This window comes from Acomys russatus, chromosome 8 (genome assembly GCF_903995435.1).
Source record: "Acomys russatus chromosome 8, mAcoRus1.1, whole genome shotgun sequence".
NCBI lineage: Eukaryota > Metazoa > Chordata > Mammalia > Rodentia > Muridae > Acomys > Acomys russatus.
Window position 1 is genome coordinate 73,035,757 of NC_067144.1, and position 24,146 is coordinate 73,059,902.

At 46.2% G+C, this 24,146-nt stretch overlaps 1 protein-coding gene across 1 annotated transcript in view; it reads left to right on the top strand.

Annotated features, from left to right (window-relative positions):
- The window catches only part of Ttc3 (tetratricopeptide repeat domain 3), an 88,394-nt gene extending 68,653 nt beyond the window's left edge, over positions 1-19,741 (top strand). The window contains exons 35-45 of the mRNA XM_051150282.1: positions 4,096-4,235; positions 5,841-5,909; positions 7,135-7,231; positions 8,812-8,912; positions 9,676-9,766; positions 10,539-10,640; positions 12,599-12,936; positions 15,158-15,284; positions 15,429-15,563; positions 18,389-18,481; positions 19,346-19,741. Of these exons, the coding sequence (XP_051006239.1) occupies positions 4,096-4,235; positions 5,841-5,909; positions 7,135-7,231; positions 8,812-8,912; positions 9,676-9,766; positions 10,539-10,640; positions 12,599-12,936; positions 15,158-15,284; positions 15,429-15,563; positions 18,389-18,481; positions 19,346-19,420 (1,368 nt within the window). The 3' untranslated portion in view covers positions 19,421-19,741. The remainder of the gene's footprint in view (positions 1-4,095; positions 4,236-5,840; positions 5,910-7,134; positions 7,232-8,811; positions 8,913-9,675; positions 9,767-10,538; positions 10,641-12,598; positions 12,937-15,157; positions 15,285-15,428; positions 15,564-18,388; positions 18,482-19,345) is intronic.
- The last annotated feature ends 4,405 nt before the right edge of the window (positions 19,742-24,146 follow it).

Consider the following 24,146-nt stretch of genomic DNA (forward strand, 5'->3'; position numbering starts at 1 on the left):
CCCACTGCTCTTGAGAGGAGGACTGTAAATCTGGAGTTTCACTTACCTTTAATTCGCTTGTCTGCTTAGCTAAAGCTCTTCCGTGTGAGGCCGGCAGCCAGGCTTGCTTCTGTTCTAAAGGTTCTGTGTAGAACTGTTCTGGTACAGCCGTTGGGTCACTTCACTTCCTCACTAAATTTTAGTTTGTTTATCTGAAATTTTTGGGGTGTAATTGCTCATTTTCTGAGTTTCCTTTAACCCTTGTAAAATTCTCTGGTACGTAGTCAGGGCTGAGTAAGTGTTGGTTCCTGTGCTGCTCTCCCCCGTCATGTTCCTCAGGAAGTGTCAGAAGGAGTCACAGAGCCCCTGCCGCGCTGTTACAGTCCTCTAAGCCATCTGCTTTAAGTTCTAGTGATTGAGACTGACCGCCAGCAAGGTAGTGTAGTGCTACCCATTAGCAAAAAGGTGTGAGGAAGTGATGTTCCCTTTTGAAGAAACTACTGCTTCCTATTCATAAGGGATCAGATATTAATTTACTTAAGAAGTCTGAATTTACAGCTGGAATGACACATTAAATAGTAGAAAATTACCTTACCTAGGAAACTCACCTAGTGAATTGGAGTACCCCCGGAAGACGTGGCTGGTTCGTGAAGAAGGCCCCCTGTGGCAACACTCCCAGGACCCGTTTACACAGGGTCACAGGATGAGAAGAGTCAGTCTTTCTCCTCAGTTGTTTTTCTGGGAAAAATAACATGGTAAAAGAAAAAAATTAAACCCTGCTTAGCCCATGATACAAGCTTGAATAAACTATTGAGAGAGATACAGATGTGGTATTGGCCTCAGGAAGATTTGAACTGTGACCCATGTGGTCTCCCATGTGCGTGACAGGCAGATCCAGGCACATAGCTGCATCAGGTAGTCATTTGATGACTGGCATTTGTGACAGAGACTTCCCAGACTGGTGGTCAGACTGGGCACTGTAGCTCTGGTCCATCCAGCCCGATGTGTGTGCTCGGGGCAGGGCGGGGCGCTGACAGCAGCAGTTCTGACAGCCACTCTCTAGGGTGGGCTCAGACACTCGGTCCTCGGCCTCATTGGACATTAGGGGCATAGGCGGGTAGCCTTCTACCAGATTGCTCTGGTGCCTTTTTTTTTTGTGTGTGTGTGTGGTTTTGGATCTGGGGTCATATCAAGTCCAGCTTTGACATCAACTGGGAAAAACTGAGGTGGGATGTGAATCCTGTGACTGGCTGCTGACCTTGTAGACTTTCTCTGAGGGCAACCTTCCAGGCCGGAACTGCTAGTCACTGGTGAGAGCGTCCACTGATGGTGGCAAGCTGGGGCTAGAGTTGACGGCCCCTAGCGGGGCTTCCACACACACACAGTCTTACACTTGATGACGACAGACTCCAGCAGGTAGGTTTCAACAAGCTGCTTCCTGCTTTATTTTTCTCCCACAGTTCATGTGCCCTAGCAAAATCTTTTAAGCAGTATAGATAACACAATGTGGTTACATTCTATTTCTCTATAAATAAATGATTACAACGTGTACATGTAAGAAAATCATGTTCCCCAATATCTTCACATGATCAAATATCTTACGTGTTGTGGGTGAGAAACACAGGAATAACGAGTTATTTCCAAGAACTCACATACATTTGTAACTAAGCAACTTGTTACATATTAACAGAGTATAAGCAAGCAAGGGAATTTCTCAGCCAGCTTTTCTTTACTGGCAGGCTGCAATTTGCAGTTACAAAGAAGGAATTATCTATCGTAAGAAGTAATCATATAAAGATCTTAAAAGAATCACAAATCTAATCTTTATTTTTAAAAAAAATCAGCCATTTCTACCTTAAGTCCTAAAGGTGCTCATCTACTCATAAATATGCTTTATTAAATCATATCAGGAAGCTGAGGACAGAAAAATAGAATAAGGAAGTCAGTCGTCATCTCAGTTGCCAGCCCAACTTGACAGAGTCACGTTGGGCCATTGTTCTTGCTTTGCCAACCTCAAAAAGTCCCTAGCGTTACTAATGAGAGTGTACTTTCTCTTAACTTCAGTTGTCCCCAAAGATTTCCTGCATCAGGACCAACAGCAAAAACATCTTTACCTTACTTTGCTAAGCGATCTATTCTTCCCTAAGACTTTCCATGTCAGAGCCACTAGCAAACACATCTCCACCTGACCTTGTTGGACAGTGTTTTTCCAAATCCTTTCTAAAGGTAGTGGTCACTGCTAAGTGTACATCTCTAAATTCTATTTAAGGGTGGTGGTCACTGCTAAGTGTACATCTCTAAATTCTATTTAAGGGTGGTGGTTGAATCATTAATCTGCCCCAGCAGCAATGCCTGAAAGAGACCAAGCATTGTTACTGCGTATGTCTGTGATACTGCCCAGTGAGGGGCTGGAAGCCCCCTTTATAGTGCTCACACAGTTCACATATTAAGAGGATTATAAGGATCACAAAAGTTACGAGCAGAGCTGTGCTCCATCACAACGTGAAGTTGTCAGGACACACAGTTCTCAGGCTCTACCTCAGCGAGACACGCCCATCGTGGGTTTGTTAACCAGTGGGCCACATTCCATGAGTTCTGGGCCTGCTTTGCTGTTCCTCTTGCACAGACCCTGGCATGGTCACATGATTGTACTCAAGACCATGGTAAGTCCAGTTATTCCGTCCCTCAAAGGACAGGCTTGTTCAGTTACTAGACTTTTTGGTGACTCGTGTACCCTCTTAAGTTGTGAATCTGAATTTCTATGGTTGTATCCTGCATGAATAGGTGGGAAGTAATATGATCGGTTCCTCATTAACTATGCAGCAGCTCGGTCATTAAAGGGTGGTGAGTACAAACAGCACATGAAGTCGGGCAATACTTTGACTGACAGAGCTGAGCGTGTGCATGTGTGGGTGCAAACATACATGTGATTATAATCCTTCATCCTTTTGTTACCTGAGCTCCTGTAGGTACCTTTTGCCAAGTAGGTTCTCATGCCCTCAAATAACCTTGCAGTTGCACAGAATGGTTCAAGTTGAGATTGTTGGCCCAGAGTTGGCTTCTGTTGCACAGCAAGCACAGTTATATTGATCTTGGAAATAGAAGTGAGCATGTAGAGTACAGGAGCTTATAACTGAGGTGGGCATGGGATTATCTGAGTCACAGTAATGACGAGGCAAGTCTGGAATCAGCAAGGTTTTATTCACATGGAAGATGTGGACAAGACTCACCCCCAACCTAAGGGGCACACACAGAACTTCGGTTGGTCTCCTGCCGCTTTGGAAGAGAGGGCCTCTGTGTCATCCATACAGACTGCTCTCCCCTGAAGTGGGACTTGGGGTTACAGGAACTGGACTAGTAAGCTCGCCCCTCTCCAAACGCTTTGAAACCCAGGGTGTCTAAGGCTGAAGACAGGAGGTTAGGCTGCTTGGGTCCGTAACAATTTTGGCTTGAAGGCTGTTACTTCCCATTGTACGGCGCATTGTTCATTTGTGGGGAAAGCCCATGTTTCTGTAGCTGAATCCTTGTTCTCAGCATGTTCTGAGCTTAAGCAGGGAATTTAGCTTCTGGAGCTCAAGTAAGAATTTAGCAATTCAAGTCTAACAAATAGAAGTTCATTAAGCAGCTGTTGGCAGTCACGGAATTTGAGACTGATCACTGTTAACATATTTCCATGTTTCTCAATTCGGATACTTCAAAAATCAGCAGCTGCATGCATAAGGGAGCTGAGGCGTGGCACTGAGCCTCGCCCAGGGCAGACGCCGAGAGTGGCCAGCCACAGGTATCACGTTTCTATCTCTAAAAGCAAATGAATGCTGTTGGACTTGCCAGTTAAGACATATGCAGATTACATCCAAGTTAGAGAACTGTGTGGACAGGTGTCGGTGCTGTGGGTGCACAAGGCTCTTCAAAGAACTTTCCTACAGTCAGTGCACAGTGGCTGATGTGTGTCTGTGCTGTGTTGGCTGTCTCTGGGGGCTGGAAGTGGTGCGCCTGCCCCAGGGCGCCAGCTCCCCTGTGCTTGAACTGCTGCATATGCTAAGACACTGCCAGGCTCTAGTCTTCCCCTAAAAGGTATTGCTATGATTATTCAAGTATTTCCTTAAATGCTTTTAGATTTCAAAGACGGAATTAGACTGGTTCCTTCAAGATTTGGACAGAGAAATTAAAAAATGGCAGCAAGAGAAAAAAGAAATCCAAGAAAGATTAAAAGCCCTGAAGAAAAAAATTAAAAAGGTTATAAACACCAGCGAAATGTAAGTAACAGTTGAGGATATCATTGTCTTTACTGTCCTGGGGTTTCTGGTTCTTCCCACATCCTTTGTCCTTAATTTCAAATATATTGACATTATTGTTTTTACTATTCTGGGGTTTCTGTCTTTTTTGCATTTTTTTGTCCTTAATTTCACAAATATATGGTTCATACGTACTATTTTCACAATGGTTTTACATCATTTAAAAAGCAGCCATTGAAGAGCTCTCTCACTGACCTGGCATGTTTTCAGACAAATTATGTAAAAGTGAGAGAAGCCTGGAACTGAGTCAGCAAAGGCCCAATTGGCTTCCAGCTGACCACACTGTGAGCCTTAGCTTGTTCTTTCTTGCTAACCATTGACTGGGTAGGACTAGATTCGAAGCTGTCCAGCCTTAAGGCTCAATCAGGGGTGATGATTTTATTCTTACGTTTATCCTAAATCTTCAATTCAGACAGAGCTGGCCTTTGCTGTGCAGGGGTTGCTAATAGTTGCAGGTCTTGGGCGTAATTGTCAGAGGGGCTGTATCTGAGGGCGTCCCAGTTGGAGCATCAGCGTGACCGGTGGCCCGGACCTGTGACTGCCCTCCCTATTCTGACCGGCACCATCCCTAAGTGCACAGGGCTGGACTGTGTAAGAAACGCAGCTCGGTGTGAGCCAGAGAGCGAGGCAGCAAGTGGCTTTCTGCGTGGTGTGTCTCATGCTTGAGCCCCTAACCCCAACGCTGATCGACTCCCGCCTAGAACGGGAGCTGAAACAAACCCCTTCCCTTAAGTGCAGTTTGCTCGTGCTCTGTATCTCAGGGTCTCTGTTACAGTCGTGTTGCTGTGTAGAGACACCACAGCAGCTCTAATGAAAGAAAGCATTTAGTTGGTCATGCGTACCGTTCCATGGTGGGAAGCGTGGTGGCATGCCGGCTGGTAGGTGTCGGAGCAGCAGCCAAGGGCTATGTTCTGATCCATGGGCAGAGAGACAGAGAGGAGAGAACACTGTCCCTGATGTGGGCTTTTGAAGCCTTAGTGTCCACCCCCAGTCATGCTTCCTCCAGTATGGCTACATCTACGCCAACAAGGCCACACCTCCTAACCCCTAATTCTTTCTAATAAGCTCCACACCTCGGTGACCAAGCATTCAAATACATGAGGCTGTGGAGGCACACGCAGCGACAGAACACAAACTAGAACAGGGCCAAGATCCTCTGGCCTTCCTAACCTACTCCTGCTCTCCGCAGTAGCATGTGATCCCTCAGTTTGCTTTCTGCCGCTCTGTAGCCAGACACCAAGCTCAGCGACTTGCTAGCCTTGTGTTTGCTCACGGGCTGCCATTCTGGACTGGAGCCCAGCTGAGCCGTGCTGTTTAGCCAAGGGTGGACTGCATACGACACCAGCACACCAGAGTTACATCATTTGATTGCATACAGAGTGGTTTCATTGGTTCAGCCCGTCCGGGGAAACACTAAGTAAAGCTCTAAGCAGCAAAACATGGCAGCTGTAAAGCTGGGCCAGCCTGAGCTCACGGGGTGCTTTTACGGGCGTGTGTGTGCTTTACTGTATGAGGTTGTACTAAACAACCCTGAAAGGTGACGAAGCACTGTGACTGCTTTTCCAGGTCTGCCCAGAACAGCGACGGGTTAGATAAGGAACGCGAACCCCACGTGGACCAGTCCCTCGGAGTCAGGCAACCAAACTCTTTGTTCTTAATACCTTTCACCAGTCTCACAAGACTCATAAGTATATCATTGCTTATCTTTTTCTCTTAAATAATTTTCAAGGCTTGAATATGTATATATTTCAGGTATCTACTTTTATTTCCCATTGAAAATATAAAAATGCCTAGCCTTAGAACTGTCATTTACTCCTTTTTTTGTTTGGTTGATTTGATTTGGTTTTAAGTAGGGTCTTACTGTGTAGTCCTGGCTGGCCTAGAACTCACTGTGTAGACCAAGCTGGTTTTGAACTTGCCATAGCTCTGCCCGCCTCTGCCTCCCAAGTGCTGGGACAGTGAGCATGTGCCGCCATGCCTGGCTCATTTTTTCTTTTCTTTTTTTTTCTTTAATTAACTTGAAACTAAAAATGTATTTGAAGCACCTTTCTAAGCCGGGGTGTGGCTCAGAGGTGGCTGTGCTTCCCTGGGTGGATGAAGGGTGGGTCCATGGGAGAGAAAAAAGATTCTACAGGTTGAAGAGTAAAATGTATCTGATAGGAAAACAAAAGGAGAGTGATGAAGGTGGGGGGGTCACCTGGGGGAAAGTCTGAGGCCAGGAGGAGCCCCGAGACGGGAAACGCTGTCAGGAAATTCAGCATTCTGTGCTCTGGTTTACAACTGTGGCTGTGAAGCGCTTGTAACTGTTTCGCAGTGGGGTTTCTTGCTTAGAAGATAGTGTTTGAGAACAGTTATCAACTCACTACTTGTACCCCACTTACCCTCAAAAAGCCAGTGAAGGAGAGCTGGGGAGAGGCCATGTAAACGTACAGTCCACACGAGTCCATGGCTGCCATGGCGCCCACCTTTAACAGCAGGGAGCTCACTGGCCAGGCATTGCGGCCGGGTTGGTCAGATCCAGATCTCAGTGAGAGTCTCTCAAATAAAGCCAAGTGGACAGCTCCTGAGGAGCCACACGCAGGGGTAACCTCCGGCCTCCACAGACACCCCCCTTCATCCGTACCTGGATGTGCATGTGCGGCCATGCGCACGCGCGCGCACACACACACACACACACACGTCAGCTGCTGTAGTGCCCTCGTGTGCGCCTCTGCACTTACCCCACACACCCCCTTTTTATTCCTCACCTTCCTTTGCTCGCTTGTGAAATGCAGAGAGCTCAGCGAGTCGGAATTGCGTGGTCACACACGAGGCAGGAAGTTGTTCTAGAATGTGCTATGCTTTCTTCTGATGTCCACAGCAGGGCGCTCACAAGTGAGAAGGTGAAAGTGGAAGAGCGCATCAAGAAAGGGAAGGAGCGCTTCGAAGAGAGTCACCAGAGAGCTGTGGCTGCGGAGGTGAGTCCAGGACACGGAGGAGCACTCTGACACAGGGCCCTGGTTTGCTTTTACGTCTCTCCACATGTTAGAGTAAACGCTGCTGTGGAAACTAGGAAGCTAAGACATAGGCATCGTCAATAACTGTTAGTTTTTTTGCCTAAGAATGTTTAGTTTTCAGTACGGGGGCCTCGTGTTTGCCAAGCAAGCACACCACTGCGTTATCTCTAGACCTAAAATTTTACGGTTCTCAAACTTATTTCAGAGATGTGCTCATAAGTACATATCAAATTTTGTAACTTGTTTAACATAATAATTTAGCTATTTTTCATGCTTTTCCTTGAATATCTTTATCATATTTAATCAGGTGACTCACCATGAGATATGCCAGTATTTACCAATCCTTCAAAAGCAAATTAAAAGTGCCCCTGGGCTGGAGAGACACCTCTCTGCTGGTGAAGTGCTTGTGCTGAGCCGCAGTGAGGACCTGCGCTCTGTTCCTAGAGCTTGTGTTTGTTACGGAGCTGGGGATGCCGAGCAGACAGGCCCCGAGGCTCGGCAGCAGCCAGTGATTGTTCTTAGGACATTGCAGGCTAGTGAGAGAGATGGCGTCTGAGAAATGACACCAGAACTTGTCCTCACCTCCGTATATGTTTACATGTGTATGTACACATGTATGCCAGAACCTTCTTAAAGTATATTCCCGACTAGGGTAATGACTTACAGTTCTAATCTCAGATATACCAAGAAGCAGAAATGGGGAAATCCCAAGTTCAAGGCCACTGAATCCTAAATACAAAAGAAAAAGGAATATATGTGTCTATTTGGGTGTTTGCATTTTTGTGTATTCCTCTGTCCCCCTAGAGAAATACACATTAGTGTTGAGATACTATTTGAAAAACTGAAAAAAGGGAAAATGGTTATTTAAGTTCTACTTATTATGACATGCTTATGATTTTTCTGGGAAAATTAGAAAAGGATTAAATTGGACAGTCTGGAAACAGAAGATGTCCCAGTTACTCGTCAGCCACGCAGCTGCTTCTAGAAAAGCTGAGTTAAGAGCCACTGTGCAGTGCTTGGCAGCAGGTTCAGTGGGAGGGCGTGTCCAGTCATGACACCTGGATTCCCTCTCCTGCAGTGACTGACACAACAGCCAGTCACGCTGTGGGAAGCAGGCATGCCCTGTCTGGCCAAGGCCTTTGGGGGTTTTAGCCTCTGGGTCCTTACATGGCAGAAGATGGATAGTGTGAGCTCTGCCTGTATTGGCAGCTCACTGGCCCTGTGCTTGTATGCAGCTTCAGGTTCACCTGGGGAGATTATGACTTAATCATGTTCTCATGGGTCTCATCATACTTTCTTTGCTGGGGATGGCTCAGTGGCTGCCCTTCTAGAGGACTGGGGTTCAATCCCCAGTGCCTACATGGTGCCTCACCACTGCAGACATGAATGCAGACAAAAACACCAATACTTACAAAATTAAATAACATATTTTTTAAAAAAAGAAATGGAGAAGTAGTTTATAATGTTCCCATATAAATGTTTCAAATAGCTTCACATTTTTTATCTGCAAAATATTTATGTGTTCTCTCACGTGCTGACAGGTGTCTGTGCTTAAGAACTGGAAGGAGCGAGACATCCATAAGCTGCAGGGCGTGGCCTCCCAAGCAGAAGCCTGTCTCAGAAACCTCCAGCAGATGAGCAGGTACCATGGCCTCCTCAGGGCTCCTCCTATCATGGCATGTGGGAAATGAAGTTAGAAGCACTTGAAGAAAAAACATTTACTTAAAGTATTTTCCCCTCCACCAACTCTTCTCAGAACCCTCCCTCCCTGCCCACCCAGCCCCTCACCTCTTTCCCTCCCTCTCACGCAGGTGCACACTCACACATGCTCAGACACACACAAAGTTGAGACCAATATGACTAAAAAAAAAATAACAAAATAAAGCAAAAAGTCTTAAAATAAAGACTTTGTGTTGGCCAGCCACTCCTGCCCTGAGGTGTGGATAAAATGCCCAGTGAATGCCGTTGGTGACAGCTGAGTTTTCTCTTTGAGACTGGGTTTCAATTGCAAATGGCTTCTTGGTTAGGGGTCTCTGCTTACTGAGTGCTGAGACTAAATTGTGCACCACCATACCACCATCATCATCTTCTTTTTTTTTTTTTTAAGATTTATTTATTATTTATACAGTGTTCTGCCCACATGTGCACTTGCCTGCCACAAGAAGGCACCGGATCTAATTGCAGATGGTTGTGAACCACCACGTGGTTGCTGGGAATTGAACTCAGGACCTCTGGAAGAGCAGGCAGTGCCCTTAACCTCTGAGCCATCCCTACAGCTCCCATACCACCATTTTCAAAGAATACTTTTTATTGTGTGTTTTTTTCCTGTTTGCCTTTAAATGCTTTTGATTTTTCTGGTCTGTATAGTGGATATTAAGCAGTTTTCTCCTTGTACAATTTCTCAGTGACTCTGCAGCGTATCCTGACGTGGAGGGTGATGCACGCTCATGGGAATCATTTCTCTCTAATGTAAGAGATGAAATTGAGAACACAAAGGTAAGCCAGAAACAGGTTATAATTCTACCAAAATCAGTAAAATGGTTTTAATTATCAGGAGACTATGGTCATATTTAAATCATTCCTTTTTTTTTTTTTAAATTTATGTTATCTATGGTGGTGGTGGTGGTGTTGTTGAAATTATTAGGTATTTTTTTCATGAAATCAGTGATATTTCCTTTTTTATAATTTATTTATTTTATTTCATATGTGTTGGTGTTTTCTCTGCACCTATGTGTGTGTGAGGGTGTCAGGTCTCCTGGAACTGGAGTAGCAGAAATGAGCTGCCATATGGGTGCTGGGAATTGAACCTGGGCCCTCTGAAATAACAGCCAGTGCTCTTAACTCCTGAGCCATCTTTCCAGCCCCTGTGATATTTTCTTATGCTTAGCATGCATAAGGCCGTGGGTTCACTCTGAGCACCAATAAAAGGAAAAGAAGGAATTCTGTGAGGCTTCCCAATATCCCGTGGTGATGCGTTCTTCCGAGCTCACCTCGCGAGGAACAGTTATCCTGCCCGGCTGATCACCAGGCCCAAGGGGGTGCTCTGACGGTGACCTCTTCTGCTTCTCCCTACTTTAAGCTTCTCAGTAAAATGGTTTGGTTTGGTTTTTTTAAACAAAAGATTACCTTAAAGCTTTCATCACACTTATGTTTTTGGGAAACTCTTGGTCAAATGAATTGTCTGATAAGAAAAAAATATTAATTGCAAGTAGTGGTTTTCTTTTGGAATTGATTTAAAAAACCTTCATATTTTCCCTTCTACCCACAGTCTCAGTTTGAAGACCAAATTAAGGCCATTAAAAACGGTTCTCGACTTAGTGAACTTTCCAAAGTGCAGATTCCTGAGCTTTCATTTCCTGCTTGTGTGACGGTGAGTGGTTCATGTGTTTTGTGTGAGGAAAGATGTGTCCAGGACAGCTAAGGCTACACAGAGAAAAACCATGTCTCGAAAAAGGAAGAAAAGAAAGAAAGAAAGAAAATCAGTAATTTTATGTTGTGGATTTTGGAGTAGAGCCATGTAGACCCACCTTACTGGGTTTCTATAGTTCAGACACAGCATAGATTAGGCTGTGAGAATCCTACCCTCTGCTGAAGAGTTGGTTAGAGGTGGCTTCAGAGTGTTGGCGTGTTGCTGGGGTCCTGTTGCTGTTTTCCCAGCGCCTGGCTTGCACCTCCTGCTCCAGGCTCTCTGGTCAGCCTGTGCTGTCCTAGTGCTCTCCTCTGGCCTTACCCAGGGCTCACCGGGTGCTTCCCTCACCTGTTGCCTTGTTACTTTATAATGAGCAGCAGATCACCTCAGTCTAGATGCCTTGGTGCCTATCCGTGTGGCTGCTCTTCCAGAGGACCTGGGTTTAAATCCTGGTACCCAGGTTGTGGCTCACGACATCTGTGACTTTAATGCCCATTTCTCGTTTCTGGGGTTATAATTGAGTCACATGGTCCACAGACATACATGCAAGCCAAGCATTTGTGCACATAAAGTAAAATACAAATAAATTTATCTTTAAGTGTCTTAGGGATGGAAGGTGTCACTCCATGATCTACACTTCTCTACATTGACTTGAGTAAGAAATAAAAGTCTTTTATTTACATTTAAAGGCCACTTATTTTTGTTTTTTACAAGTTCCTATAGAAAATACGGAAGGAAAAGGATATTGGCTCCTAGTAGAATATTTTACTAATAAGTAATAATTTTGCTTTTTATAATTTTATAAATCTTCAAATTTTTTTCATGTTCAAAATTCGGAGACCTTTCAGTGTACCAGAACTTGTGTCAAAAAGTATCCTTGGAGATTTTATTGTCTGCCTCATTTCTCTCTCATTTGTTCACTGAATATTTGGTATTGATCAAGGTTAAATGTGGGCTGGACTCTCAGAGTGCTGTGGGCTTTGGGAAAAGACCTTAAGGCCACAGTTAGAAAGAAACACGCTGACTTCTCCAGCCACTAGTGGGAGTGCTGTGGTCACAAAATAAGGCATAAGCTCTGCAGAGCCATCCAGGGCCACAGGACCAGAGTCTGGGCTGTTCTGTAGGTCGTTGGGAAGGCTGTGGGTTAGGTTTCAAGTCAGGGATTGTGATCAGATGAACTAGAGGGAGGAGTAGACAGGGACACAAGGCTGGGGTGAGCTCCACTTGGCTTTACCCTCAACCCTGTGTGGGGCAGGGAGACTGTGTGTGGCAGTGCCACGGAGGAATCCCTGTGCTGCTCACGAGGCTGGAGCAGTGCGGGCGGCTGTTTGAGAAATCTAGGCTGAGGGTGGGATGAGGAGGCTCCTGCTGAGGCTGGTTTTGAGCACATTGAGTTTGGGTTCCCCAGATCACCCAGGTGGGTGTGTGCAGATAAGGATCTCAGGGAAGTACTCTAGTCCAGGAAGTAGAAGGTAGCCTGGGGAGAGACGCGCCCTGAGGTGAGGTCTGGGTCTCCAGCATCATACGGTGCTGCTGCGTACAGAAGGTCTACAAAGGGCTTGGGTGGAGCCTACAGAGACGATGTGGCCAGCACTGCTAGGTCTCCCTGCCTTAGATGGGTGGAAACAGCTGTGGGGAGTGTTTAGGAAGGTAGTTCTGATCAGCGGGCAGGCGCTCAGCCACCAGGGCAGAGTGGAGAGAGTGCTGTCATTTAGGCTCTTTTCCTAGCTTCACGCGGGCTCACGACAGTCCTTTACAAGTCACACATCCGTGTGTGTTCTAGTGAGAGTTTATGACTGCTGATTCTTTATGTCCGCACTCACCGTGTTCACGTTTGCTGATGGAGCACTAGGTTGTAGGCCTGCATAGTCACTATCAGGTAGTCTTCCCCGGCTGACCCAGCTGTTATGGTTTTACAGACGCACCCTCAGTTCCCCTCTGAGTCTTTTGAGGACCACGGGCTGGCGGCTTGTGTAGACAGCGGCGCGGCTGGAGCAGTCCACACAGGTTCTCACACAGAGCCTGCTAGCGGCTGCCCAGAGGAGATTCCTGAACTGTCACTAGGATCACCAACCCATCAGCCTGAGTCTGTGCAAGAGTTGGAGCTCAAGAGAGCTAGCCAGGTGTCTCCATCAGAGCAAAGCCCTGAGGCTGATGAGAAACAACCTGGACAGGCTGCGAGGTCAAGCCAGTCCCCACAAAAGCCTTCCAGCAGTGTTATTGAGCAGCTGTCGGTGATATTCCCATCTTACGCCAGGTGTGTGACTGTTAAATAGTGCACTGACTGTTTCTCTGGGCTGTGCTGATGTCCGTTTGAGGCAGGTTCCCATCACTGTATTCCTGGCTGGACTGGAACGCACTGTGTAGTCCAGTCTGGTCTTGGATTTACAGAGGTCCACCTGACTCTCCCCGAGTGCTTGGAAAAAGATGTATGCCACCATGCCTGGCCGTTGGACTGTTTCTTGGCCAAATAAAACATGACCAATTAAGGACTGATGTGAAAGGGACTGTGTTAATTGTTATTCTGAGAAAGACATGCATGCCATTTCTTGCTTCTTGTGCCCACAGTAGTGTGATGCTGCGGATTAACCCAGGGATTTGTGCATGCGAGGCCACGGTTCTAACACTTAGGTGCACACCCAGGCCACAAGTAAATGTTGTAATGTCCATATCAGGATGGAACGCTTTGGCCACTGAGTAGCCCAGCAGCAGATGGCACCGCCAGCTTCTAGGTCAGAGCAAGAGAAGCAGAGTTGGGTCTGGGGACAGCTAAAAAGGCAGGGCCTCCACAGAACAACCCTTTGTATCTGCATTATATTTTCTTACTCAGTGTTAATGATAGGCTGTGACATTTAGGAACAAAGTAGTGATAAAAATGTCTGGAGCAGCTGATACAGCGCTTGTTCTGCAGGCATGAGGACCAAAGTTCAGACCCTCTTTGCCCTCATAAAAAGGCAGGCAAGGCCGCTAGCCATGTGATCCCAGCATAGCAGTGGCAGAGAAAGACACATGCACACACACACACACACACACGCACACACGCACACACGCACAGGATTGTTTCTCATCTCAGCGGAGTCCTCGCATCTGAAGTAGGTATATTTTGTACACGAGTATGTTTTGCCCAAACTACATTTCAGAGATATTGGGAGTTCTCCCAATAGCAGTTGTCACATGAATTTCTAAAAAATATTAAGGTTAATTAACAGGAAACCTACAAATAAAGTTGCCTCGGACTTATTAATTTGGCACTTGAAGGAATCAAACAGAAAGCTGGGCTTAGTGGCACAGACCTTTAATCCCAGCATGCTGGAGACAGGGGCAGGTGGCTGTCTGTGAGATCAGGGCCAACCTGGTCTACATAGTGAGTTGAGGACAGCCAGAGCTATATAGTGAGACCCTGTCTTCAAACAAACAAACAAAAACTAAATAGAACAGAAATCAAACAAAAATATGCCTGAACTTCTGAAAGCCGGACTATTTGGGCTACACAGAGCCCATTTCCTAAAACAAGGATGGCTATCCCCTGTGGATCTTCTGGGAATATGTATTTTAAAAAGTAATGCTGGGGGCTGGAGACTTTACTCAGGGGGCTCGTTGTTCTTGCCAAGGTCCTGGGTTAGCATCCCAGTACCCATATGACAGCTCACAACATCTGTAAATCCAGGAGCATCAGGCACGCCCATGGTATGTACATACATGCAAGCAGATCACTCAGACATACAAAGGAGTAAATATACAAACCTTTAAAAATAATAAAAGCAGCCGGGCGTGGTGGCTCACGCCTTTAATCCCAGCACTCGGGAGGCAGAGGCAGGCGGATCGCTGTGAGTTCAAGGCCAGCCTGGTCTACAAAGCGAGTCCAGGACAGCCAAGGCTACACAGAGAAACCCTGTCTTGAAAAACCAAAAAAAAAAAAAAAAAAAAAATAATAATAATAATAATAATAATAATAATAATAATAAAAGCAATATAGAAAGAAGGTCAGGTGGTGGTGGCACATGCCTTTAATCACAGCACCTGGGAGGCAGAGGCAGGCAGATCTGTGAGTTTGAGTTCAGCCTGGTCTACGTAGTGGGTTCCAGGTCAGCCAGGGCTACACAGTGAGACTCTTGCAAAAACAGAACATGTAATATTGAAAACTTTAAAGACCTCTTTGCTTAATTTTTAATTCCGTCTGTCTGTATATGGGCATATGCGTGTGAGTGTAGTACCCAAGGAGGCCAGAAGGTGGTACTGGATACCCAGAGCTGGAGCACCAGGTGGCTGTGAGCCTCCTGGTGCTTGCTGGGAACTGACAAGCTAAGCGCAGCACAATTCTTTACTTGCCGAAGCACTTCTTGAACACCAGTACTGAAACTGTGTTACTCAGTTGGGGAGAGTCTCACCCCCGCCAGAGGTTTCTCACATTAGCTGTGCTCGGCTGCCTGCTTCTCCCTGCTGCTGAGTTGATTCTGCCATTCACGTTTCTCTTTCAGCACCGAGCTTGCTGGCTTCATTAAAAAGGTTCGAAACAAAAACAAGAACTCAGTCTCAGGATTAAGTGTTGAGGAGATTGTTGAGAGAGTGACAGAGCATATTCTAGATGAACAGAAAAAGAGAAAGGTAAGATTTCATTTTCCTGCTTATTTGTAAAAATGTGAGAATAAAAAGCTTCAAACCAAGCCCCGGTGCAGAGAGCAGCTGACTCAAGGCAGGTGCTTAGTAACTGCTCTTCCTGATCCTCTTTCCACCCCATCCCCTCTGCAGCCAAGTCCAGGAAAAGACAAGAAGACCTCTGAGGCTCACTCCGCTGCCTCTGTGGCCCAGCCCTCCCAGAGTCCACAATTGGCAGTTGCTGGACCATCATCCAAAACCAAAGGCCAGAGAAAAGATGGCGTCCCTGTGAGTGTCACCTGGAATACTGCATAGTTCCTTCTCCTCTTTCATCCACAGTGTAACCCTTTTCGCTTTAAAGCTTCCTTTTTTGAGACTAAGATTAGGAACCAGATTTTGCTGTATTTGAACATACATTGCTATCTAGGACTCAGGACAAAGGCCAGCGAACAGGTTACAGCTGACTGTCCTGGGCATAACGCAGCTTCATCCTGCGCCCGTATTTCTACACTTGTATTTCTACAAGTGTGTTGATTTCATGTAGCCAGTGGGGAAAGTGTTTGGATAGTTTTATTCTGTATAAGTGGGGGCTTTGTATCACTCGGCTCTCCTGTGAGCAGCGCTTGGGCGCAGTGAGCTAACGCTTCCCTTTGCGTCTTCCCTGGCGTGCCTGGAAGGAGAGACTGAAAAGGGCTGAATGTGCCTGAAATTTGACATTGCTATTTAAGTCTTGTTTTCCTTAAGAAAATAAGAAGTTCTTATGTTTACATAGCACACGTGTTATTGTAACTATATCTGAACTGGAAATGTGCTACAGTTGTTCATGTCTTACAGTAGACTATCTCAGGCATGTGTGTCTGTGAGCGTGTAAGCTTTACCCTGCGTGAAGCTGTGGCTATCTTGCTTGGCAGGAAGCAAGCAAGCCCTGTCTTTGCCACATTGACTGGCTAATGCTAGAGACTCACTAAGGACACACAGGTGGTGAGGGCACCTGCTGTTTCGATTGCATTTTGGCGTAGACAGAGTTTTGCCAGAGTCTCTTGCTGTGCTGCAGAGGTGAGGGTCGTGTTGTTGAAGTTGCAGGCCTCACAGTCTCACCTGGGTTTGGGATGCCAGCTTGTTGCCTGGGGTTAGTACTTTATCCTTGTGAACTTGTCTTTCTTCTTCTTGAGCCTTTTTTTCCTACTCCCCTGTGGAGCCTTTTCACTCCTCCCCAGCTGAGCTCCACTTACCCAGTGAGATAGAGCGTTCTGCGAGGCCTGGCTCAAGCCCTGACCTCCCAGGGGCTAGATAGATCACATCCTCTGTGCCCCGACAGCCGCTTGCAATGTTCCAGGCAATACTGCCCACGCCCCACTCCTCAAGGAGGGAGCTCTTTCTGCAAGGACTAATGTTACTTGTGGTGCCTGCCGGCCTGACGAGATGGAAAGGCACCTGGGAGACAGGCCTCTGGACCCCCCTGTAGGGCCATCCTGATGAAATTCCATCTACTCAGGAGGCTGATTAGGAGGACTGTGGGTTTGAGGTGGCATGGGCTCCTGTCTCAAAAAACAACCCTAAAACCTACCCTTAACCAGAATTACCATGCTGGTATTTACTTTACTAAACTGGTCAAATGTATGGGTCCGTCTTGGTTGGATTGATTTCAGGCACTGAAGGCTCAGTGGTTAAAAGCACACACTGTTGCTGCAGAGGGAAGATCTAGATTGTTCCCACATCCGGAGCTTTGCTCAAGTTCCAGGAGGAGCTGATGCCGTGTTCTGCCTTCTCACCTGGGCACATGCATGAACACACCGTAGACAAAAGCAAGGCTTGGTAAAAGACTCCAGTCTTAATTCTTATGTCTTTCCTGTGGGTGAGAGGGAGAGAAACAGAGACAGAGAGAGAGTGAGAGAGAGTGTGTGTTTACTTAGAAATATGTATCTTTCTACACTGGAGTCAAGTTAACTGCAGGATTTCCCAGGTCAGTCTGCCCTGAGATTTTCAGACCTTACTCTGTTCGCAGGGCTAATCCTTGCATTTCTTCCTTAACCCTTGATACTGGACAGCACGACAGCACATATCAGCCTGGACCCTGTCAGCACCTCACAAACACAGCAAAACCCCACGAGCAGCTCCAAGTGTGCATAGTGTCCAGGCTCTACCTGCAGCTAGAGCCCTGGTCAGTCACTTGCAGGTACCTTTGAGTCAGTTTGGGGCTACGGTCCTTACTTGTTGCTGAAAACCCACAGAAACAGGGCTCCTCTCTTGCTTCTGAGATGCATGGAGTTAAGAAGTAAAGGTAGAAGCTAGTGTCAGCTGTAGGGTAAGTGCTGTGAGCCAAAGGCGCTGCCCAGTGCTGTAGGTGGACTTGGGGTCTGCCGGCCTATAGAAAGCATTGTGTGCTCACAGTCTGAACACAGGAGGCCAGAGACCTCCTTACTGCACTTACTGAGTGAGCCATCAGTATGTCCTAATACAGATCCTTTCCAGGTCTATCTGTAGATACATAGTCTCTTTATTTTAAAAATTGATTACATAATAAATACTACCATCATCTGCTTTTATCTGTCAATTTCAAATATTATAATTGGCCATAAGATAGTATGTTGTATAAGGATACGCCGTAGTTAAAGTCCCTGACTGATTAGTGGGATTGAAACGGTTTCCTCTGAGAAAATTAGACTTGATACTTTCCTGCTGTGTAGACTAGACTGACCTTGAACCCACAGAGATTCTCCTGCCCCTCCTCCTGAGAGCTGGGATTAAAGATGTGTTTACTCTTTATTTGTTATTTTCTGCCTTTTTTTTCTTAGAAACTATTTTAATAATTTGTTTTTATTTTATGTACATTGTTGTTTTACCTGCATGTTTAAGGGCATTGGATCGCCTGGTGTAGGAGTTACAGACGGTTGTGAGTTGCCATGCGGGTGCTAAGAATTGATGCACTAGGTCCTCTGGAAGAACAGCTAGTGATCTTAACCACTGAGCCATCTCTCCAGCCCTCTAGAAAGAATTGAAAAATAATCTGCCACCCTTTGTGACAAACCATCCTTAGGCCAGTCTTTTACTAAGACATGAGAGCTCAGGTCACATTAAGTCAGTTTATTATTCAAACATGTTTTTTTCCACAGGTACCAGAAGGAAATTCCTGTGAGATATGTCATGAGGTATTCAAGTCAAAAAACATGCGCGTGCTTAAATGCGGGCACAAGTTTCACAAAGGGGTAAGAATTATCTTTGCCTTTTTATCCAGCATTTTGAAAATAAAAATAGAAGCTTTTTTTCTATGTGTTCATATTCGTGTTTCCAAAACTCTTCTCAGTTTGTAAATGTCCATACACCTATGTAAAAACAGATGTTGAAGTGGGTGGGGTTCTTGGACCAGGAGTGTTTGTAACTCTATGGACCACTCTTTCTGCCCACCATGCTGTGGACAAAGAATTGGCTCTGCGACCCAAAGCATTATTAATTCCTTGAAAGGTAGTTTCTTCTATGATTCAATAATACATAGTGCACAGTGTCTGCACACTGCACTGTTAAAGACAGCATCTAGACTTGGAGTGTCCTGCCTCGGTGTTCCGAGAATTGCTGGGTTAGGACAGATCAGGTCTCTAATGTCTTAGCTATTAACCTAAGGGTATAAAACACTCGGTAGAAGGAATTGGAAACCTTGCAGAGCCTCCTTCAGATATGGTACCACTTGCTTTGTCTTCCGGCTTTCCATGCCTGCCCAGCCATGTGACAGCAGTACGCCAGCCAGGAGCAGCAACACGGGGTGTGTTCCACAGGCGGGTGAGGCACTGGGAAAGCAGAACAGGAGCAGACATCCTGACAGCCTGTGTAAGTCAGTGAAGAGGCTGGAGGAGCTTAGACAGGCCTGTGTGAGGGAGGACACGGCCCTTCATGCAGCCATGACTGTGAGAACCACAGAGTGGAGCACACTCTGTTTCCTGAGGCTTCTTCATCCATGCTCGTGTTGTGAGCACACATTGATGTATCTTAAGTGTTGCGCAGCACCAGGTGACGTTGGCTGAGCTCCTGCCTCTATGGTCCTGAACACACCAGCTGATTGTGTTTCTCATTTTCAGTGCTTTAAGCAGTGGCTTAAAGGGCAGAGCACGTGCCCCACCTGTGGCAGCGCGGACCTGCTGTCGGAAGAGTAAGCTGCTGCAGCGTCGGTGCCAGCGCAGCAGCAGACGGGCTGCCTTCCTGTTGCCGTAGGTAGCCTCTGCCTTCACTTACTTGATGAGTAGAAGTAACAGCACTGTCCTGTTCTCAGTGTAAAACAGCAAACACTGTGCATCACAAAGCTGACCAATGGCAATCTTCAGAACAGTGACAGCCTCGTGTGCTGAGCTTCTCAAAGCAGTGCTCAAACTGAGAAGATTCTTAGCCTGGAACTGTAGGATCCTCTTCATCAATCTTTAAGGTGATAATGAACCAGTTGATCCACATTTTGGAAATCAGATATAAAATTGTTTGTTTTGAGACAAGGTTTCTCTGTGTAGTCCTGGATGTCCTGGGACTCACTCTGTAGACAAGGCTGGCCTGAAACTCACAGAGATCCATCTGCCTCTGCCTCCCGATTGCTGGGGTTAAAAATGTGCACCATGACCACCAGCTTTATAAAATACATTTAAATTAGTATCAGCTAAGAGTTTTTTTGTTTTTTTTTTTGCCCTGGAAACAGGCTGTTTGCTCACAGCAGCCCCACCCCACACTTGACACTATGGTTACCATGCTAGTCTCGTGAGTCAGTTAGCCAGTGCCTGGACACCCAGAGGAGCACTGTGTGCACCAGTCAGCATCACTCTCCTTCCTGTGCCCCACCACCAAAAGAGAAATGTACCACACAGTCCTGAGGTGTTGGTGTTAAAGTTGTTGTTTGACCTTTGTGTAAAGTAATGCATGCGATCTTGTATTGTAGCCTGAAAACAAACTAACTGCATTAGAAACTGTTCAAAAGCTGCGTGTTTTTTAGTGACCTGTAGTCGTGGCAAATACAGAAAAACATGAGCTGGATACATTCCATTTTTCTCAAACATGAAGAAACAAAAAATGTTTTCCAGCGTGTTCTCTGTTGCACTGGAAATGCAGTTCCCTGTGTCAGTGTGAGTTGTGGTGTCTTAGTGACTTCATCTGTAGCTCACCTCTTATTCTGAAGCGCTCTCCATGGTGGTCCCTGAAACACAGTCTGTGTGCTCTCAGCCGAGAGGGGGAGCTTCCCTCCGCGCTTACGTCACGGCCTGTGAACACACCTCCACCTGCCCAGCAACTGTCAATAAAGAACACCCTGAAAGGTCAGCAGTTCACTGTCGTTCTTGCCAGGTGATTTAAAATGTCATTCTGCTTGAAAGCTCAGTGCTCTGACTTTATTTGGGATGAGCAGGCACACTGCATCTGAGGAGTCTCCACCAAGGATCGTGGGTATTAGAGCCTGAGTCAGAACACTCCTTTGTGCCTAAATACAGCTTGCCAGACAAGTTCACAAGACTGACTGTTTAAATTTGTGAGTAGAATGTTTATGCAGAAACAACAGAGACTTGACTGTTCGGACCCAGTGAAGAGCTTTTTCATGTGACACATGCGAGATGCAGTGCTTGGAGGTTTGTTTTTGAGGTGTTTGTGGGTTCATAGACTGCTGATTGATAGTGTCTTTTTTAAAGCCCCTTTTGGTACGCTGAGCAGTAACAGATTATTAAAGAAAACACAGTCTATTAATAAATATATTTTACTAGGTGTAGAATCTCCTGTTGGGCAGGCCAGTGATACCAGCTCTGCCTGTTCTAGAACAGAGTTGTAGACACGTTTCTTCCGAGTGTTTCATACCAGAGGCTGCATTCAGAGTCTTGAATTGATGACAGGTACCAATACTAGGGACTCCTCTCCCTCTTGGGGTGTAGCCTCTTCCTCTGCTGCCATCGCTGCTGCTGCCGCCGCCGCCGCTGCTGCCACCAACTCAGACTGCAAAACCTGGAGGGATGGACAAGGTGCGCCCGCTCCTCACAGAAGGCTGAGCATGCTGGCAACCCTCCACTCTTAATTCCTAACCTCGTGGTGGGCCCCACTCCTTACTCATTATTCTGCCAGTCCCTGTCTCCACGACGGCCACAGCGAGAAGCAAGCATAGTTTAAACTAATACTCATCAAGTGTATTCAAAGAGTAGCATTTGTTTCAAATAACATATAACTTGAAGAAATGACTATACCTTAAAATTTAGATTATTTTCTCCTTGAAGTGTTTAACCTGTTACAAATAATGCGTAACTCATATAAGACTCAAGTGGAACTCTAGCAATGCAAGATGTAGCATTTGTAAGGTAATGTGAGAGACCATATAGTGGAAGCTGATCGCACCGGGATCTCACATCACAAGTTGAGCAGCAAAACCAGCTTAGTCATCCTGAGTCATCTTAGTCATCCTGAGTCATCTCCAGAGAAGAGGATTCAAGGACACATAAGAATGGCAAAGGTGGAGACCCCTTCATCATACTGATGAGCTGAAGGCGACAGGCAGGCAGCACAGTGACAGGGTGGTTGCTACGACCTCGGAGCACTGCAGAGAAGAAACAGTGTTTCTGTCTGAAGGCCTTTGCCCCAGGCTTGATGAAACTCGGTGGAGGGAAGAACTGGCGGTTGTGTCTGGAGCCTTTTTGCTTTCTCCGTCTTCACACAGCACCCTTGGTGCCCACCCTCATGCACTTACCTTTCCTAAGTGTCTGTGGACAGGCAATGCCAGGAGTGAAAACTAGGGACCAATCACTCCATAGTGACTTGAACGCTTGCTGCATGCAAATCACCAGGCTAGTCATTTTCATATAGATATAAACAAGAGATGGCACCTGAGAATATGATCTGAGTGTTGTTTGAGCACATAAGGAAATGTCATGGCACCATCCTGTACAGTTTGCATCTACTAGTGAAGTGTATCCTACAAGAGACAGCCGAGTGGAAACTGTTTGCATTGGGTGAGTAGCAGATAATTTGAGGCGCTGTCACTGAAGGGAAACTGGCCATTGTCCGTTTAAAGCCTGTGAATTTCGTAGGGCAATCCTGATCCTGTAGAAAGGTTTTGCTAGTTAAAGTGGTAGCACTTTACAGCATTGTCCGAGCCAGAGCTGGATCAAATGTCTCAAAGTCATTTTGAAAAAATGTTTTGCATCCTGGCATTGTGGTGCACGACTTGAATCCGAGGACTCAGGAGGCAGAGGCAGGCAGATCCCTGATTTGGAGGCCAGCCTGGTCTGTAAAGCGAGTCCAAGATAGCCAGGCCTGTTATACAGAGAAACCCTGTCTGAAAAAACCAAAAACAGAAGAAAAGTATTTTGCAGTCCTGAGCCCAAGACACTGGTCTTCGTCTTTTCTGTAACAAAGAATAATTTCACCTATACTTGTCCCAAAGTTCATGTTGAGTGCTGGAGTTTACTTGCTTAGGATGAGGAGCATGTGCACTGCTGCCGTGGGGGGCCTGGGCGTAGGGTGAGGACTCTTGTCCTGTCGCTGCCTTTGCCTTATGTGATCTCACTGTTTCATAGCAAAAGTATGGTAATTCTACTCATCTAAAGAAATCCCAGTGAGTAGCCTGTCAGTCAAGGCAGACTGGTTAACATCAAGTCAGAAAAAGACTTTTGGCTACATTCCAAATTATAATGCTGGACATCCCAGTGGGAAACCTTTAACCTGTCACAGTACAGACACCAGTTCTAAGTGGACCATCCTAAATAGGTGCAGTAGATAATGCTGCTTTTTCAAGACCACAGATTCTAGGAAAACTGTAAAGATAAGAGGCTGGTAAGTTGCATCTTCCTTCAGTGTTGAGCTCCTTACTAAGTTCCCAATAAAAAGTGGAAAGACAAGCTGTGCAGTGGAAGAGGCAAAGGCGGGACAGCTATCCCACAAGTGGCCCATACAAATCCTGACTCAATTAAAACCTTACCAGGATGGTGATGACTATTGTCTGGAGCTCACTGGACACTGGCATGAGGGTGAAGGGGTAGAGCCATGGCGTCTGCCCCATCTGACCAGCCAACAAAGTCTGTCATCAGAGGTTCTGTTAGCACATACTCAAATGCACCTGCTAGTAAGATCCAAATACTACATTAAAAACGAAAACAAGTAGTATAATTTGTTGTCCAGTCTTTGGGTTGTAAGATGAGCACTACATAATAAGTTCTGCAAAATCATCAGTTGGTGGGAGGACTAGCCAGGTAACCTCAGAGCCTTCCCTGCCTTAAGGAGACAAAGCTGGCCCGATCCCATGGGACTGTAGGTCCCCAGTCTCCTTTCACATTTAAAATGGTAGGTGATGCCCCCCGCCCAAAAAAAATTAAATGATTTTTGTTGTTGTTGAGTGAACTCCTTTTCCAGCACTAGCTGGCTAGGAACCTCACCCTTGTGGTCCTGGAAGGATGGGGTCTACCAGTCTGTGAGCTAGGAATAGCCTGGTTGAGAAAGGCTCTTAATAGTTCCTCAGGAGCCTCCCTGTCTAGGCATGAAGCAAGAAGCTGACACCCGTGGTAGAGGTAACTCATCTTGTCCCCTGCGAGGGCAGTGGGACACACCCCAGGTCTTGTCAAGAGTCTTCCAAGCAGAGTGGAAATTGTCATCCCCTATGGCATAAGGCACTTCAAAGAGTGAAGTGCTTTCTGACGTGCTTTTGTGTCAAACAGATTGTCATTGTTTCAGCAAATACCTTGAGGCTCTGGTGAATAAATACCAGCCTGCTTCCTAAGGTCTTCCTTCGTATTTAAAAAATTATGTATGAAGGCATTCTGCAGAATTCCTTTAGTCTCTATTTCAGCTTCTATTTATTTGGTGTGATAGAAAGGTCTTAATTTAGATCTTCCTGCCACTGGTTCCAAGAAATCCGCCACCAGCTCCAAGTTTCGT